This window comes from Podarcis gaigeae (assembly GCF_964106915.1).
Source record: "Podarcis gaigeae genome assembly, chromosome: 1".
In the NCBI taxonomy this organism is placed as follows: domain Eukaryota; kingdom Metazoa; phylum Chordata; class Lepidosauria; order Squamata; family Lacertidae; genus Podarcis; species Podarcis gaigeae.
In genome coordinates, this window is record NC_139678.1 from 57,299 (window position 1) to 75,304 (window position 18,006).

Below are 18,006 nucleotides of genomic sequence, written 5' to 3' on the forward strand. Positions count from 1 at the left end.
CCATGAACCTGGGTAAGTTGGATGTGGTCAAAAATGAGATGGCAAGAATAAATATTGACATCCTGGGCATCAGTGAACTAAAATGGACGGGAATGGGCGAATTCAGTTCGGATGACTATCATATCTACTACTGTGGGCAAGAAACCCGTAAAAGAAATGGAGTGGCCCTCATAGTCAATAAAAGAGTGGCGAAAGCTGTACTGGGATGCAATCTAAAAAATGATAGAATGATCTTGATACGAATCCAAAGCAGACCTTTTAACATCACAGTAATCCAAATTTATGCACCAACTACTGGTGCTGAAGAAACAGAAATTGGCCAATTCTATGAAGACTTACAACACCTTATAGAAGTGACACCAAAGAAGGATGTTCTTCTCATTATAGGGGATTGGAATGCTAAAGAAGGGAATCAAGAGATAAAAGGAACAACTGGCAAGTTTGGCCTTGGAGATCAAAATGAAGCAGGGCAAAGGCTAATAGAGTTCTGTCAAGAGAACAAGCTGGTCATCACAAACACACTTTTCCAACAACACAAGAGACGACTCTACATATGGACATCACCAGATGAGCAGCATCGAAATCAAATTGATTATATTCTCTGCGGCCAAAGATGGAGAAGCTCTATACAGTCAGCAAAACCAAGACCTGGAGCTGACTGTGGCTCAGATCATCAGCTTCTTATAGCAAAATTCAAGCTTAAACTGAAGAAAGTAGGAAAAAGCACTGGGCCGGTAAGATATAATCTAAATCAAATCCCTTATGAATACACAGTGGAAGTGAGGAACAGGTTTAAGGATTTAGATTTGCTGGACAGAGTGCCTGAAAAACTATGGATGGAGGCTCGTAACATTATACAGGAGGCAGCAACGAAAACCATCCCAATGAAAAGGAAATGCAAGAAAGCAAAGTGGCTGTCCAACGAGGCCTTACAAATAGCTGGAGAGAGAAGGCAAGCAAAATGCGAGGGAGATAGTGAAAGATACAGGAAATTGAATGCAGATTTCCAAAAAATAGCAAGGAGAGACAAGAAGGCCTTCTTAAACGAGCAATGCAAAGAAATAGAGGAAAACAATAGAATGGGAAGAACCAGAGATCTGTTCAAGAAAATTGGAGAAATGAAAGGAACATTTTGTACAAAGATTACTATAATAAAGGACAAAAGTGGTAAGGACCTAACAGAAGCAGAAGACATCAAGAAGAGGTGGCAAGAATACACAGAGGAATTATACCAGAAAGATATGGATGTCTCGTACACCCCAGGTAGTGTGGTTGCTGACCTTGAGCCAGACATCCTGGAGAGTGAAGTCAAATGGGCCTTAGAAAGCACTGCAAATAACAATGCCAGTGGAAGTGATGGTATTCCAGCTGAACTATTTAAAATTTTAAAAGATGATGCTGTTAAGGTGCTACACTCAATATGCCAGCACGTTTGGAAAACTCAACAATGGCCAGAATATTGGAGAAGATCAGTCTACATCCCAATATCAAAGAAGGGCAGTGCCAAAGAATGCTCCAACTACCGCACAATTGCACTCATTTCACATGCTAGCAAGGTTATGCTTAAAATTCTGCAAGGAATGTTCAAGCAGTATGTGGACCGAGAACTCCCAGAAGTGCAAGCTGGATTTCGTAGGGGCAGAGGAACCAGAGACCAAATTGCAAACATGTGTTGGATTATGGAGAAACCTAGAGAGTTCCAGAAAGACATCTACTTCTGCTTCATTGACTATGCAAAAGCCTTTACTATCCAAGTAAAGAAATTTCAATGCTTTTGGTAGATGCTGAAAAGGCATTTGACAGTGTCTCTTGGAAATTTATGATTAAAACCTGCAAAAGTTTAAATTTAGGGAAGAATTATGAATAGAATTCGAGCAATTTACAAAAAAACAAAGAGCCAAATTAATCCTAAACAACAAAATTACCGAAGAATTCGACATCGAGAGAGGAACACTGTTGGAGATAAGCAGTGTCCAGTGCACAGCGGAATGATGAAAAGTACGTGCCAACATGCTCTATATTACTTTATTTACACTTCAAAGCTGGTAATTTACAGAAAAAACATCTTCCCTCTGCCGGAGCAGAGAAAGGCATCCTCTCTCCTCTAAAGCACGGAGAGAATCACACTGAACTGCAAAGAACAGTGAAAAACAGGAAACCAGTGTACGTCACATCCAGTCTCCTTTCCCGTGAGAAAACCCAACAGCACTTGACTGTGGAATGTAAACATTGTCTTGTGACAAGCATTTCGCTGCTCAGTGAAGGAAGCAGAAACCAACATCCTCCCCCTTTCTGTGAACATCACTGGGCAGCGTGTTCGTACAATATCAGTACAAACCCAACTTCTGCACATAGGTACAGTGTTGATCCCTTGATACAATCTTGGACAATACATCAGCAGGAATTTCATTACCTGGCATATAGGACACCGTTACGAGTCCCTTTTGAATACGTTCCCTAGCATGTTGCAACTTTAATTGCAAGTGCTTCGTGCTTTGCTTACAACCTTCAGAATTCAGCAAAGCCAAACATGCTTTGTTGTCCTGGTAAACCTGGATTGGACATTTGACAGGAATTTTCATGTCTTTGCACAATTGTAACAACCATTCACAATCCTTAAGTGAATAAGACAGTGCATTCAGTTCAGCTTCACAAGTACTTAAGCTAACTGTTGTTTGCTTCTTGCATGACCAATCAAATAGACCCTGATTGTACTTATAGCAAACTCCAGACGTACTTTTCCTGTCTGTAGTGTCACTTCCAAAACTTGCATCTGCAAATATCTCAAGACCACCAGACTTCTGATTGTTAAATCTCAGTCTGTAATGCATAGTGCCTTTCAAATACCGCGCTATGCGTTTCAGAGCTTTCCAATCCTTAACAGTAGGATTGTTGACTTGTCTGCTTAGCAAATTACAGCTAACAGCAATGTCAGGTCTTGAACATCTGGCAATGAAGTTTAGCTTGCCTAGCACACTTCTGTACAGTGTAGTGTCAGAAAATGCTTCTTCAGTGTCATCTACCTGATAACCTGTTGTCATCGGTGTGTCTACAGGGTTAGCATCCATCAGGTTTAGTTTACTTAACACATCAGCAATTTTACGTGACTGGTGTACTAGAATGTTACCATCTTGATCTCTCTCTATTTCCAGAGATAGGTAGTTGTTTACCTCACCAAGATCTTTCATGTCAAAGTGCTCTTTCAATTGAGCTAGGGCATTATTGTACATTGTGATATCCTTCCAAAAGAATAAAAGATCATCAACATAAAACAAACAATACAGTTTCTTTTGCCCCTCCTCTTTGACAAATACGCATGGATCAGCTTTCCCTTGCTTAAAACCTAGAGAAAACAATACTTCAGTGAGTTTTGTGTGCCAACACCGTGCACTTTGTTTGAGACCATAAAGGGACTTCTTCAGAGCACAAACAAATCCCTGTTTTACCTGTACGCCATCAGGTGGAAGCATATAAAGTGATTCATCTAGAGATCCGTACAGAAAAGCTGTATTCACATCATGGTGACTAATGTGTAGATTCTCTTCTGCAGCTAGCTTGAGCATAAGCCTAATGCTCTCATACCTCACGGTGGGTGAGTAGGTCTCGTGATAGTCTTCACCTGGTACCTGTGCAAAACCTCTGGCTACCAATCTGGCTTTGTGTCTGACTATCTTGCCATTTTGATCTGTCTTCGCTTTGAAGACCCATTTGCTTCCAAGCAGTTTCATTCCTGGAACTACTGGAACAAGGTCCCATGTTTTGTTCCTTTCCAAGGAATCAAGCTCAGCCTTCATGGCATTTAACCATGGCTCAGCTTCCTTTGAATCCAAATCCTGGATTTCTTGGAAACTTGAAGGTTCAAACACCTTCTTGGAGCTTTTAACAGCTGTTACTGCTATCTTAGCAAACTCATCAGCAAATCTCTTTGGAGGTCTGCCTTTTGTTGCTCTCTGTGACCTCCGAATTAGTCTTAAGTCTTCAATACTCTCCTCTTCCTTCTTAGGAGAAAAGTGACCTATTGTGAACAATGGTTCCTCCAATTCTTGATCAGAGCTTTCAGAGGGTCGCATAGAGGCTTTCGCACTCTTGAAATCCTCTGAATCACCCGATTCAGTTTCAGACTCAGAATCAGAACCTTCATCAGTGGGTGTGTGTTGTTGTGGTTGCTTTTGATTATCCTCAGTCTCATCACTGTCATCAGGATAACATTGGAAAATTCCCACATTCTCCCCCCACTTGGCATTGTACTCAACACTTCTTGTGAGCTTAATTGCCTTAGAGTCAGTCATCATTATTCTGTAAGACCCTTTCTGATAACCTAGAAAGATACCATGCAATCCACGCTTGTCTAACTTGGAGTTTTGTGGTGAGTGAACCCACATGTCAGAACCAAAAATTTTCATGTGTTTGATGTATGGCTTCTTGCCAAACATCTTCTCATAGGGGGTACAACCAATCGCTGAAGATAACCTGCGATTACAACTGTAAGTGAAACATGAGAGAGCTTCGGCCCAATAACTCTCTGGAAGATTGGCATCATGCAGCAAGGTTTTTAACCCTTGAAGCAATGTCTGATTTGCTCGTTCCGCAAGTCCATTCTGCCATGGCGAGCGAGGACTAGACAAATCGTGTTGAATTCCTTTCTCAGTCAGAAAAGCTTCAAACTGCTGAGAAGTGAATTCTCCCCCGCGATCAGTGAAAAGAATTTTTATCTTCTTACCATGCACATTTTCCAACCAAGCACAGAATTCCTTGAACCTTGGAAAAGCCTCTGATTTCTGCTTGAGATTGTACACATAAATATACCTGGAAAATGCTTCAATGAGAACCATGAAGTACCTGTTTCCACCCAAAGAAGGCGCTAGTGGTCCAACCAAATCAGCATGAACAACCTGGTATGGTTCTGTAGCTTGCCTACTAGACACCTTACCTTTCGCAGCCATTTTTACCTTGTTTGCTGCGCATGCCTTGCACTTCATGTGGTACCTGCAGGGTTTAATAGTCATACCTTCAACCAAGGCAGGCATTTTAGATACTGCCTCAAAATGCAAATGACCAAATTTTCGATGAAAATCGTGAATACATTCTGCATGCAAACTTTTGTTAGAACCTGCAATGCAACAAGTGTCATCCTGCACAACATCATCAAAATACAAAACATACAAACGATCAACATATTCAGCATGCAATACATAATCATTTTTCTTTGTGATGATGCACCTTTTGTTCTTAAAGGAAACGTCAATTTTCCGCTCATTCAGCTGTCCAACGCTGAGCAGATTATGCTTGGCATCTGGCACATAAAGCACATCCTGTATCGATAAGTCCAAACTGTGAAGAACAACAGTTCCGTAGCCTTTACTGGGGATGGTGTGGTCATCCGCCTGGTGAATCGCACCTTCCTGCGGTGTAAAAGACACGAACAGTCGCTTATCGTTGCACATGTGGTGGGTCGCCGCTGAATCAACAACGAAGAAAGATCTAGATGTCTTCTGGACCTCTGCAACCTTTGGAGTGAAGCGTGAGACCATTGCCTTGTGCTGCGTTGTCCTGGACACCGGACCTTTGCCTTTGCCTCGGCCTTTTCCACGCGATGAGCTTTCGCTGCGCTGCTCTGTCTTGGCCCTGGGATATCTGCATTCCCTCTTCATATGGCCTAGACGTCCACACGTGTAGCATTTCACTGCCCTCAAAGCTTTGGCGCCATCTGGTGGTTCCACTGCACTATGGGATGACGTCTGTGAAGTCTCCCCCTTGCCCATGCAGCTATCACCCTGGCGGTCTGCTTCATTCTGAATCATGGCAGTATCACAGGCTACTCTGAGCTGAGCATGTGGCTGATTGGCATCAAATTCCCCACTTGCCTCATCCAGCCTTCTGCAGCTAGCCATCATGACTTTGGCATTAGCCTTCTGCGTCATCTCTGCTGCTTTAAATCAGGCTGCTTCATACAAGCTGTGTCTGTGTACAGCTGCTTCAATCCAAAAGCAAATTCAAAAACAGCCTCTGCTTTGTGAACCTGTGCCTTTCTGCTTAACTGCTTTGCTTATCTGCAGCTGCTTCAAACCGCATTCCAAAGGCAAGTTCAAAAGTGAAAGTTCTCTCTGCTGTCTTAAATTCATGCTGCGACACTGCTGCAGCTGCTTTACTTTCGATTTCCCCCAGCATAGGAAAAATTTATCCTTCTAGCCTTTTGCCTGTGCCACGGCAAAACCGGCTATAAAAGTTCAAAGTCCAGCCATAAAGCCATTAATTAGAAGCTGGCAGGCTGCCCGGAGCTGTAGCACATACCTCATCAAATCATCTTGACGCGCAGAGATATCGTCCGATCCGGCCCTCTGCATTCCGATCCTTTGCCGGCACTCCAATTCTTTGCTCCTTTGTTCCTTTGCCAGGAGCCCGACTTCTGGAGTCCATTCTCAAAACACTGCTGTCAGGACTGCCGCTAGGTCCCAGCTCACAGAGGACCAACGCCCAGTGGATATTATATACAAAAGTCTTTATTGAAGTTTAGTTTCCATTTCCAAGCTCTGGGCGCGCAGGCCCACGTCTTAACGCTAGACCGGCTAAGTCCCCTCTGACTCACTGCTCCACCCACACCAGTTTAAGATTCTAGCCTGGCTCCACCTCTTGCGCTGCTCTTTCCTGCGTTGGGTCCTTCTGCCCTCTGGGGTTCCCTCCTTCCTGGACTCCTCTGACGCGGAGCCTCCTGAGTCTTGCCCCTCCCTCCGGCGGGCTTTAGGACCTGGCTCCCTTCCCGGGCTCCCCGCTGTGCCGCGCTCCTGTACATTTGAACTTGGCGCGCGCGCCCAGCCGGTGACTTTCCTTCTGACCGTTTCCCCGCTTCCTGATGTGGGTGTTGCCAAACCTGACTCCTCTCCTCCCTCTGGTGGTGAGGACACTGGTCCCGACTCCTGGGACTCCCCCTCCCCACTGCGCTCTGGTGGAGACGCTGGCCCTGATCTCCAGCTGCTGTTCAGAGACTCCCCGCTGGCCCCTCCCTCTTGAGGTTTCTCCCTTGGAATCTCCCTTGCTCTGGCCACCGGCGCTCCCTTCTGTGAGTCCTCCGATTCGCTAGAGAGGCTTGTGGAATAACTCTGGCCACTGTCACTGCCTGCGCCCCCCTCGTACTCCTCCTCCTCACTCTCCATTTGCTCCCCCTCCTGTGTCTCTCCTTCTGAACCCCTGACAACTGCGTTTTTCTGGGCCCGGAACCAAATGTTGGAGATAAGCAGTGTCCAGTGCACAGCGGAATGATGAAAAGTACGTGCCAACATGCTCTATATTACTTTATTTACACTTCAAAGCTGGTAATTTACAGAAAAAACATCTTCCCTCTGCCGGAGCAGAGAAAGGCATCCTCTCTCCTCTAAAGCACGGAGAGAATCACACTGAACTGCAAAGAACAGTGAAAAACAGGAAACCAGTGTACGTCACATCCAGTCTCCTTTCCCGTGAGAAAACCCAACAGCACTTGACTGTGGAATGTAAACATTGTCTTGTGACAAGCATTTCGCTGCTCAGTGAAGGAAGCAGAAACCAACATACACAACAAGGATGTCCTTTATCCCCACTCCTATTTATAACAATATTGTTGTTGTTGTTGTTTAGTCGTTTAGTCGTGTCCGACTCTTTGTGACCCCATGGACCAGAGCACGCCACCCTATTAATAGTTCTGCGAAAGGACGAAAAAATAAAGGGCATATGTCTTGGTACACAGTGTTACAAAGTAAGAGCATTTGCAGACGATGTGATTATTACAACTGAAACACCAAAAGAAAGTACCATATTTTTAGCTCTATAAGACTCACTTTTTCCCTCCTAAAAAGTAAGGGGAAATGTGTGTGCATCTTATGGAGCGAATGCAGGCTGCGAAGCTATCCCAGAAGCCAGAACAGCAAGAGGGATCGCTGCTTTCACTGCGCAGCAATCCCTCTTGTTCTGGCTTCTGAGATTCAGAATATTTTTTTCCTTGTTTTCCTCCTCCAAAAACTAGGTGCGTCTTATGGTCTGGTGCGTTTTATAGAGCGAAAAATACGGTATAAAAAAGCATTAGAAAGAATGAAAGAATTTGGCGAAGTAGCAGGATTCAAATTGAACAAAGATAAATCGAAATTGATAACAAATAATATAGGCTAGAAAGGGAAAAAGGAATTAGAGGAAACAACAGGACTAAAAATAGAAAATAAAGTGAACTACTTAGGGATGTGTATTACAAATAAAAATACAAATTTATTTAAGGATAATTATATCAAAAAATGGAAAGAAATTAAATGAAGTATGGATAAATGGGAAAAACTAAAATTATCATTAGGAGGAAGAATATCTACGATTAAAATGATGATACGATAAAGATGAGCGTGTTACCAAAGATGCTATTTTTATTTCAGACAATCCTGATAATCAAAGGGGCAGTAATATTTAAAGAATGGCAAAGAACAATTTCAAGGTATATCTGGCAAGGTAAGAAGCCAAGAATACAGTTTAAGTTGTTAACAGATGTGAAAGAAAGAGGAGGCTTCGCCCTACCAGACCTGAAATTGTATTATGAAGCATCATGCCTCTGTTGGTTGAAGGAGTGGATGAGATTAGAAATGGAGAATTGTTAGACTTGGAAGGGTTTGATAACAGATTTGGTTGGCACGCATATTTATGGTGTGATAAGAAAAAAGTTCACAAAGGCTTTGAAAACCACATCTTCAGAAGATCTCTTATAGAAGTTTGGGATAGGTATAAAAACCTATTAGAACCAAGGATACCACACTGGTTGTCTCCATTAGAGGTGATGAGTGTAAAGATCAATATGAGGGGGAATTGGGTAACATATGGGAATTTGATTGTTAAAGAAGGAGGTAAATGGAAATTGAAACCCTACGAGGAAGTTAAAGAATATGTTAATGATTGGTTGCATTATTATCAGGTTAATGAAATGTTTAAAAAAAGAACTAAAAGAAAAAGGTTATGTTGAAAAAGAATCGAAATTTCAAATAGAGATATTGAATAATGACTTTAAAATTTTATCTAAGATGTATAAATTGCTGCTGGAATGGTATACCAAAGATGAAGAAATTAAATCGGTTATGATTCATTGGGCTAGAGATTTTGGATATAATATACAGTTATGTGAATGGATAAAACTATGGAATGAAAGGTTAAAATTTACGGCCTGTACTGCGTTAAAAGAAAATGTTATGAAAATGGTATATAGATGGTATATAACACCAGTGAAGTTACCAAAAATGTATAAAGTGTGTAATAAATGTTGGAAATGTAAAGAAAAGGGACTTTTTATCATATGTGGAGGGAATGTAAGAAGGTGAAAGGCTTCTGGGAAATGATATATAACAAATTGAAAAAAATGTTGAAATATACATTTGTTAAGAAACCAGAGGCATATTGTTAGGAGTGGTAGGAAATGAAATAAACAGAAAAGATTATAAGCTTTTTTTATACGCAGTAACAGCGGCAAGAATACTGCTAGCCCAAAAATAGAAACAAGAAGAATTACTGTCGATGGAAGAATGGAGAATGAAGTTAATGGAATACGCAGAACTTTATAAATTAACAGGAAGGATCCGAGACCTACGAAACCACAGATTCACTGAAGATTGGAGTAAATTTGTAGACTATTTGAAAAGTATTTGCGATGAACAATTAACGTTTTTAGGTTTGCAAGAGGCTCTGTGAAAATAATATTAGAAATATTGTAAAAAAGGGAATAAGAGGGAGAAGGTTTTCAATAAAAGGCAATATTAGATTAAGAAATGCGGAAGAAGGACTAAAACGGAGGATTTGCAGAAGAGCTGAGGGAACTCCAAAAATGTATTTGTGAAAAATTGTGTTATGTGTTTTTATATTTTTGTATTGTAAAATGAATAAAAAAAAATTTATAAAAAAGTTAAATATTTAGGAATTTGGTTAACTCCCAAGAATATTGATTTATTTCAAAATAATTATACACCAATGTGGAATAGTGTTAAAAGAGATCTAGAGGTATGGGGAAGGTTGAAGTTATCATTTTGGGGAAGGATTTCAGCGATAAAGATGAATGTGCTGCCAAAGATGTTATTCCTGTTTCAGACAGTTCCAATAATCAAGGGGGCAACAATATTAAAAGAGTGGCAGAAGATATGGTAATTTCAAGATATATCTGGCAGGGTAAGAAGCCGAGAATACAATTTAAGTTATTAACAGATGCTAAAGAAAGAGGAGGCTTCGCCCTGCCGAACTTGAAATTGTATTACGAAGCATCGTGCCTCTGTTGGTTGAAGGAATGGATAAAATTAGAAAATATAGAATTGTTGGATTTGGAAGGTTATGATAACAGATTTGGCTGGCATGCATATTTATGGTATGATAAGAAAAAAGTCCATAAAGGATTTGGAAATCACATATTTCGAAGATATCTTATAGAAATTTCGGATAGGTATAAAAACCTATTGTGGGACGCAGGTGGCGCTGTGGGTTAAAGCCTCAGCGCCTAGGACTTGCCGATCGAAAGGTCGGCGGTTCGAATCCCCGCGGCGGGGTGCGCTCCCGCTGCTTCGGTCCCAGCGCCTGCCAACCTAGCAGTTCGAAAGCACCTCCGGGTGCAAGTAGATAAATAGGGACCGCTTACCAGCGGGAAGGTAAACGGCGTTTCCGTGTGCGGCTCTGGCTCGCCAGAGCAGCGATGTCACGCTGGCCACGTGACCCGGAAGTGTCTCCAGACAGCGCTGGCCCCTGGCCTCTTGAGTGAGATGGGCGCACAACCCCAGAGTCTGTCAAGACTGGCCCGTACGGGCAGGGGTACCTTTAACTTTTACCTTTATAAAAACCTATTGGAACAAAAAATACCACATTGGTTATCCCCATTAGAAGCAATGAGTGTAAAAAAGGTCAATATGAGTGGGAAGTGGATAACCCCTGACAATATGAGAAATTAATAATTAGAGAGGGAGGAAAATGGAAACTGAAACCATATGAGGAAGTGAAAGAATATGTTAATGATTGGTTACATTATTATCAGATTAATGAAATGTTTAAACAAGATGTTAAAGAAAAAGGTTTTTGTGAAAAAGAATCGAGGTTTCAATAATGATTTTAGAATTCTGTCTAAAATGTATAAATTACTGTTCGAATGGCACTTAAAAGATGAGGAGGTTAAATTAGTTATGATTCATTGGGCAAAAGATTTTGGGTACAATATACAGTTAAGTGATTGGGTAAAACTATGGAAAGAAGGTTTAAGATTTACTGCATGTAATGAATTAAAAGAAAATGTGATGAAAATGATGTATAGATGGTATATTACACCAGTTAAGTTAGCAAAAATGTATAAAGTTAGTAATAAATGTTGGAAATGCAAAGAAAAAGAAGGATCATTTTATCATATGTGGTGGAAATGCAAAAAGGTGAAATGTTTCTGGGAGATGATATATAGTGAGTTGAAAAAAAATGTTGAAATATACATTTACAAAGAAACCAGAAGCATTTCTTTTGAGCTTTGTTGGAAATTATATAAATAGAAAGGATTGTAAGCTTTTTTTATATGCGGTAACAGCAGCAAGAATATTATTAGCCCAAAAATGGAAGCAAGAAGAATTACCAATGCTGGAAGAATGGAGGATGAAATTAATGGACTATGCAGAATTGGATAAGCTAACAGGAAGGATCCGAAACCGGCAGGACCAGAGGTTCACCGAAGACTGGAGTAAATTTATGGAGTATTTGAAAAGTATTTGTGATGATCAGATGACGTTTGTAGGTTTACAAGAAGCTCTGTGAGGAGTAATTTAAAAATTTTGTATGCTAACAACTTAATAAAATTTTTTTAAAAAGAAAAGAAAACTTCAAAATTAGAAAAGGAAATATTGCAAAGCCATCAAAAAATACTTGCAAAAATGTATAGATTATTAGATTATTAATGAAAACCACCTTAGAACAAGAGACGAAAGGGAAAAACATGTTAAAATGGGAGCACGATTTGGGATATGAGATAGATCTGGAAAGATGGAAAACTTTCTGGGAGAAAAACATAAATTTTACTGCGTGTGATTTATTAAGGGAGAATTTCAGAAAAATTCACCATAGATGGTACCTAACCCCTGACAGATTGTCAAAAATAAATAAAAGGAACAACGACAAATGTTGGAAATGTAACAGAACAAAAGGTACATTATACCACATGTGGTGGACTTGCCCAAAGAATAAAACCTTTTGGGACATGATCCACGACGAAATAAAAAAATTGATAAGGACATCACACACAAAAAAGGCAGAGGCATATCTGTTAGGAATTTTAGATAAAGATATCCCAAAAGATAAAACTAACTTATTTCTATACACGACAACAGCGGCAGGAATTTTGATTGCTAGCTATTGGAAAGAAGACAGCATCCCAACAAAAAGAGAATAGTTGGGGAAACTTTGCGAGTACCTAGAACTGGCAAAACTGACGGATATAATAAGGAGAAAATCCAAAAATATGGTTATGAAGCAATGGGAGTTCTTAAATGATTACTTACAAAACCAGGCCTCGACTGCAAAAATCTGGTTGTGTTTAGAATAATCTTGTGCGTAATATAAAAAAATACAAAGTGAGACATTAAGGAAATCCAATGGGAAAATATGAAGAACAGAGGATCTGATGAACGGATTATAAAAAATGTGTGAGGCAAACGGTGGAAGTCTTTTTAAAAAACAACACTTTTTAAGGTTGATAAGGACAAGATGAAATTATACAATTGAATATAAATCATAGAATCATAGAGACCACAAGGGCCATCGAGTCCAACCCCCTGCCAAGCAGGAAACACCATCAGAGCACTCCTGACATATGGTTGTCAAGCCTCTGCTTAAAGACCTCCAAAGAAGGAGACTCCACCACACTCCTTGGCAGCAAATTCCACTGTCGAACAGCTCTTACTGTCAGGAAGTTCTTCCTAATGTTTAGGTGGAATCTTCTTTCTTGTCGTTTGGATCCATTGCTCCGTGTCCACTTCTCTGGAGCAGCAGAAAACAACCTTTCTCCCTCCTCTATGTGACATCCTTTTATATATTTGAACATGGCTATCATATCACCCCTTAACCTCCTCTTCTCCAAGCTAAACATGCCCAGCTCCCTTAGCCGTTCCTCATAAGGCATCGTTTCCAGGCCTTTGACCATTTTGGCTGCCCTCCTCTGGACACGTTCCAGTTTGTCAGTGTCCTTCTTGAACTGTGGTGCCCAGAACTGGACACAGTACTCCAGGTGAGGTCTGACCAGAGCAGAATACAGTGGCACTATTACTTCCCTTGATCTAGATGCTATACTCCTATTGATGCAGCCCAGAATTGCATTGGCCTTTTTAGCTGCCGCATCACACTGTTGGCTCATGTCAAGTTTGTGGTCAACCAAGACTCCTAGATCCTTTTCACATGTACTGCTCTCAAGCCAGGTGTCACCCATCTTGTATTTGTGCCTCTCATTTTTTTTGCCCAAGTGCAATACTTTACATTTCTCCCTGTTAAAATTCATCTTGTTTGTTTTGGCCCAGTTCTCTAATCTATCAAGGTCGTTTTGAAGTGTGATCCTGTCCTCTGGGGTGTTAGCCACCCCTCCCAGGTTGGTGTCATCTGCAAATTTGATCAGGATGCCCTTGAGTCCATCATCCAAGTCCTTGATAAAGATGTTGAATAAGACCGGGCCCAAGACAGAACCCTGTGGCACCCCACTAGTCACTCTTCTCCAGGATGAAGAGGAACCATTGATGAGCACCCTTTGGGTTCAGTCAGTCAGCCAGTTACAAATCCACTGAGTGGTAGCAAAGTCAAGGCCGCATTTTACCAGCTTCTTTACAAGAATATCATGGGGCACCTTGTCAAATGCCTTGCTGAAATCAAAGTAGGCTACATCCACTGCGTTCCCTTCATCTACCAGGCTTGTAATTCTGTCAAAAAACGAGATCAGGTTAGTCTGACATGACTTATTTTTCAGAAATCCATGCTGACTATTGGTGATCACAGCATTCCTTTCTAGGTGCTCACAGACTGTTTGCTTAATGATCTGCTCCAGTATCTTCCCTGGTATTGATGTCAGACTGACTGGGCGGTAATTATTTGGGTCCTCTCTTTTCCCCTTTTTGAAAATAGGGACAACATTTGCCCTCCTCCAGTCTGCCGGGACTTCGCCTGTTCTCCAGGAATTCTCAAAGATGACTGCCAGTGGTTCTGAGATCACATCTGCCAGTTCTTTTAATACTCTTGGATGCAGTTCATCTGGCCCTGGAGACTTGAATACATCTAGACTAGCCAAGTATTCTTGTACTATCTCCTTAGTTATTCTGGGCTGTGTTTCCTCTACTGAATAATTTGCTCCAAAATCTTCAGGTCGGGCATTGTTTTCTTTATTGGAGAAATATAGATGGGAAACGGCTATGTATAGTGAATACTTACCTACTTTTAAAATTTTTCACCTATGATTCTTTTCTTTTACTTCTTTATTTTTTCCTTTTTCTTTTTTTCTTTTTTCTGATATCTTATCTTTCATTTCACTCCTTTATTGTGAACAGCATTTTATAGAGGTATAAATAACTGTAAATATGAAACAAGGCAAGGTATTCTCTAATTTTTTTCCTTTGTTATATGTATTTTCTTTTTTCTTTGTATTTTCTTTTGTCGTAAATATATATGTTTTCTAATTTGTACTTAATAAAATTATTAAAATGCAAAAAAAAGTAGTATAAACACCAACAGTTGGGAAACACTGGCCTGTGAGCGCTCCAGTTGGAGAACAGCCTTGACCAAAGGTGTCATGGGGTTTGAAGACACTCGAACTCAGGACACAAGGGAGAAACACCTTTGTTCTGGGTTCCTCCTCCCTCCTGCATGTGGGGAGTGAGGACCCTGTTGCAACAGTTCAATAAAGATCAGGCTTCCTAGCTGCTTTGCTTCTCAATATTCTCTGCTTGGCCTCTGTTATTTTCTCCCACCAAAAGGGAAACCACTTAAGGACTCTTGACAGACTCTTGGATACCCCATAAGGGAAAAGGAGCAGGTTTTTCTTATAACACTATTGATAACACATCTAGCACCTCTGTGATGTGGTGGTCTGAGCAAATTCTCGGATTACTCATTTTATACACATCACTTGGGAAGAGAGGGGAACTAATATCAGCATACTGGAAGAAGCAAAGATCACCAGTGTTGAAGCAATGATTCTTCAACATGCACTCCAAGTGGAGAACAGCCTTTGCCAAAGGAGTCATGGGCTTTGAAGACACTTGAACTCAGAACGCAAGGGAGAAATGTGCTAAGAGGAAGGCACGCTTGGCAAACCCTCACCAGGATCAACTCATGCCCAGAGACCAATGTCCCCTCTGTGGAAGGACGTGTGGATCCAGAATTGGCCTCCATAGTCACTTATGGACTCATGGTTAAAACTGTGTTCATGGAAGACAATCTTCCTTGGCTTCGAGGGATCGCCAAAGAAAGAAATAATACCTCCCTAAGTTTATCCCGTCCTCTTTTAAAGCCCTCTGAATTGTTGGTCGCCACTGCCTCCTTTGGGAGTGAGTTCCACAGGTTAACTAATTCCCGGGTTACTGCCCAGTGAGATGTGGGAGACAGCCTACAGGAATCTCCGCAATGCCCTGCCTGGCTGTAACCTCTGGGGATGAGAACTTGGGGAAGCTGCTTGGGAGATGCAAAGGCCACCCACCGTTGTCCGCAAGAGCACGATGACGGCCTCTTCCAAGTCGCAGGGCACGCAGTTGGCCCACACGTCCCACTCAGGCTTCCAGTAGAAGAGGAGGAGGAGGACTCCGCAGGACAGGACATACCCAGCAAGGCACAGGGCCCTCCGGCACCCTTTAGTCTTGTAGCCAAATATATCCTGGGGGGAAAAGATTGGTGTATATCAGTATCAATGTCCCTGCATCATCAGAGCAGCAGATGGAGGAAATGGACCGAGAGAAGTGTTTCTTCCTCTTGCATAATCAGTGCCAGATTTACATATAAGCTAAACAAGCTATAGCTCAGGGCCCCACTCTCTTTGGGGCCCCCCAAAAATGGATGTACATTTCCAAAATAGAAGATAAAAAACAAATAAAATAAAACCTACATGCGGCAACCATGTTTTGTGCTGTGTAGGCTCCTATGATGTAAGTCAGGCATGTCCAACAGGTAGATCGTGATCTACCAGTAGATCACTGGATGTCTGCGGTAGATTACTGGTAGATCATTGGCTCCCCCCAAAGAAGCAGAACAACTGTGGCTCCCCTAAAAAAAGCTCAACATTTTACCTCCTCCCTGAAAAAACTCAACTACTTTGACCTGAACCCCCAAAAGGGGGTAGATCACGGCCAGTTTTTAACTCTGTGAGTAGATCGCAGTCTCTAGGGAGTTGGCCGCCACTGATGTAAGTCATGGCCCCCGCCTGTTAGCCTGCACCCTCAAATATCCCTCGTTTGCTCCTTTCTATATATAGGGTGCCTACATTCTGCATGGACTGGTTGCATGGAAACATGCGCAAATGGCTTGAGATACCTATGAGGTCCATCAATTACCATCTAGCATATATTCAACACAAAAAACAGCGACCATTTGTTGTGGACAAAGGACAGCTGGACATAGAAAGGGCCCCATTAGCTTCAGGAGCGGAGGGCCGCATTAAACCTCAATCCAACCCTGCACATAATACCAGTCAAGCCCCTTCCGATTTATTGCTAAAGAGTGAGCTTTCTGGGGCAAAGCGGTGGGCCAAAGGCAAAACTGCTCACCGGAAGAAATGATGAGGAAATAATGGTATTAGACGGTTTTCGTAATAGATAAGGGTTTGAATAAAAACTCTGCAGGAAGTCAGTCTGGGAAACAAAGTTGCTATCTAATTTGAAGTTAATCTGAGAAGTTTTGGAAACACCATAAAAAATTTATTTGGGGGGGGGGAGGAACCCGCTCAGACATGTGTCTTGAAAGCACAGGACAAGCGGGAAAGTGCTCAGAGCCATGCACTTTGGCGCAAATCAAGCAGGAGTGAGGAGAAGCCCCGACCACAGAGAAAGGAGAGTAGCCGGAAGGGCCCTGATCCACCCTTGGCACCTCAAGAGCAGGCACACCAGTCACCTGGCCTCTGCTTTTGTGGAAATGGCAAGAAAAAGCCTCTCTCTATTCCGTTCCAATTGCAGAAACTATTTTAAATGTGGATCTAGCGGTGAATGCCAATGAGCACATGAAGCTGTTGGGCAAATTGGTTTTTATTTGCATTTTGTCTTTTCATCCTGTATTTTTATGCTGTGGACTGACCTGAGATCTACAGATGGAGGGTGACATACAAATTTAATAAATAATAATAATAATAAAGGTCCTCTTTCAGAGAATGTATTTGGGGTTTTTTGGTGGGGAGGTGTGTCACTCCTACTGAAACCAGTTTATGTGGAGAAAGACACTCCTTTACAATCCTTTACAAAGGTTTCCCCCCCCCCCCCTCCTTCCTTCTCCCTTCTGAATTTCACACGCAAATTGTAAATGAATCCCAAACTGGGAAAATTTAAAATAAGGTGTCCGTCTTAACAGGCTTCCTTGGAAATTACATCCATCAAAACAATAGGATTTCAAAGAAAATGCACTTATTCCTATCATTATTATTATTATTTATTACATTTGTATGCCTCCCTTCATCAGAAGATCACACACAGCAGGTCATTCAGGGTGGAAGCGTTAAAGGGAAATACGCCCTGAACCTGAGGAACCAAACTCCTCCTGCTGCCCCTGGGATAATAATACACTAGTACCTTGGTTTACAACCATAATCCGTTCCGGAGGTCTGTCCGTAAACCAAAACGGGTTGTGACTCAAGGCGCACTTTCGCCAATGGGGCCTCCAAAAAAAAATTGTTCGTAATTCAAAAAAAGGTTGCAAACCGGGACATGCACTTCTGGGTTTGATGTGTTTGTAATCCAAAACATATGCAAACCAAGGTACCACTGTGGTGATGATGATGATGACGATGATGATATATTATTTCTAATAATAATAACAACATATTAT

The 18,006-nt window shown here is 41.6% G+C and overlaps 1 protein-coding gene across 1 annotated transcript in view; it reads right to left on the reverse strand.

Moving 5' to 3' along the window:
- LOC310841274 (putative cation-transporting ATPase 13A5) overlaps window positions 1-18,006 on the reverse strand; it is a 77,388-nt gene that overhangs the window by 50,323 nt on the left and 9,059 nt on the right. The window contains exon 2 of the mRNA XM_083731848.1: window positions 15,680-15,853. Coding sequence (XP_083587974.1) covers window positions 15,680-15,853 — 174 coding nt within the window. The remainder of the gene's footprint in view (window positions 1-15,679; window positions 15,854-18,006) is intronic.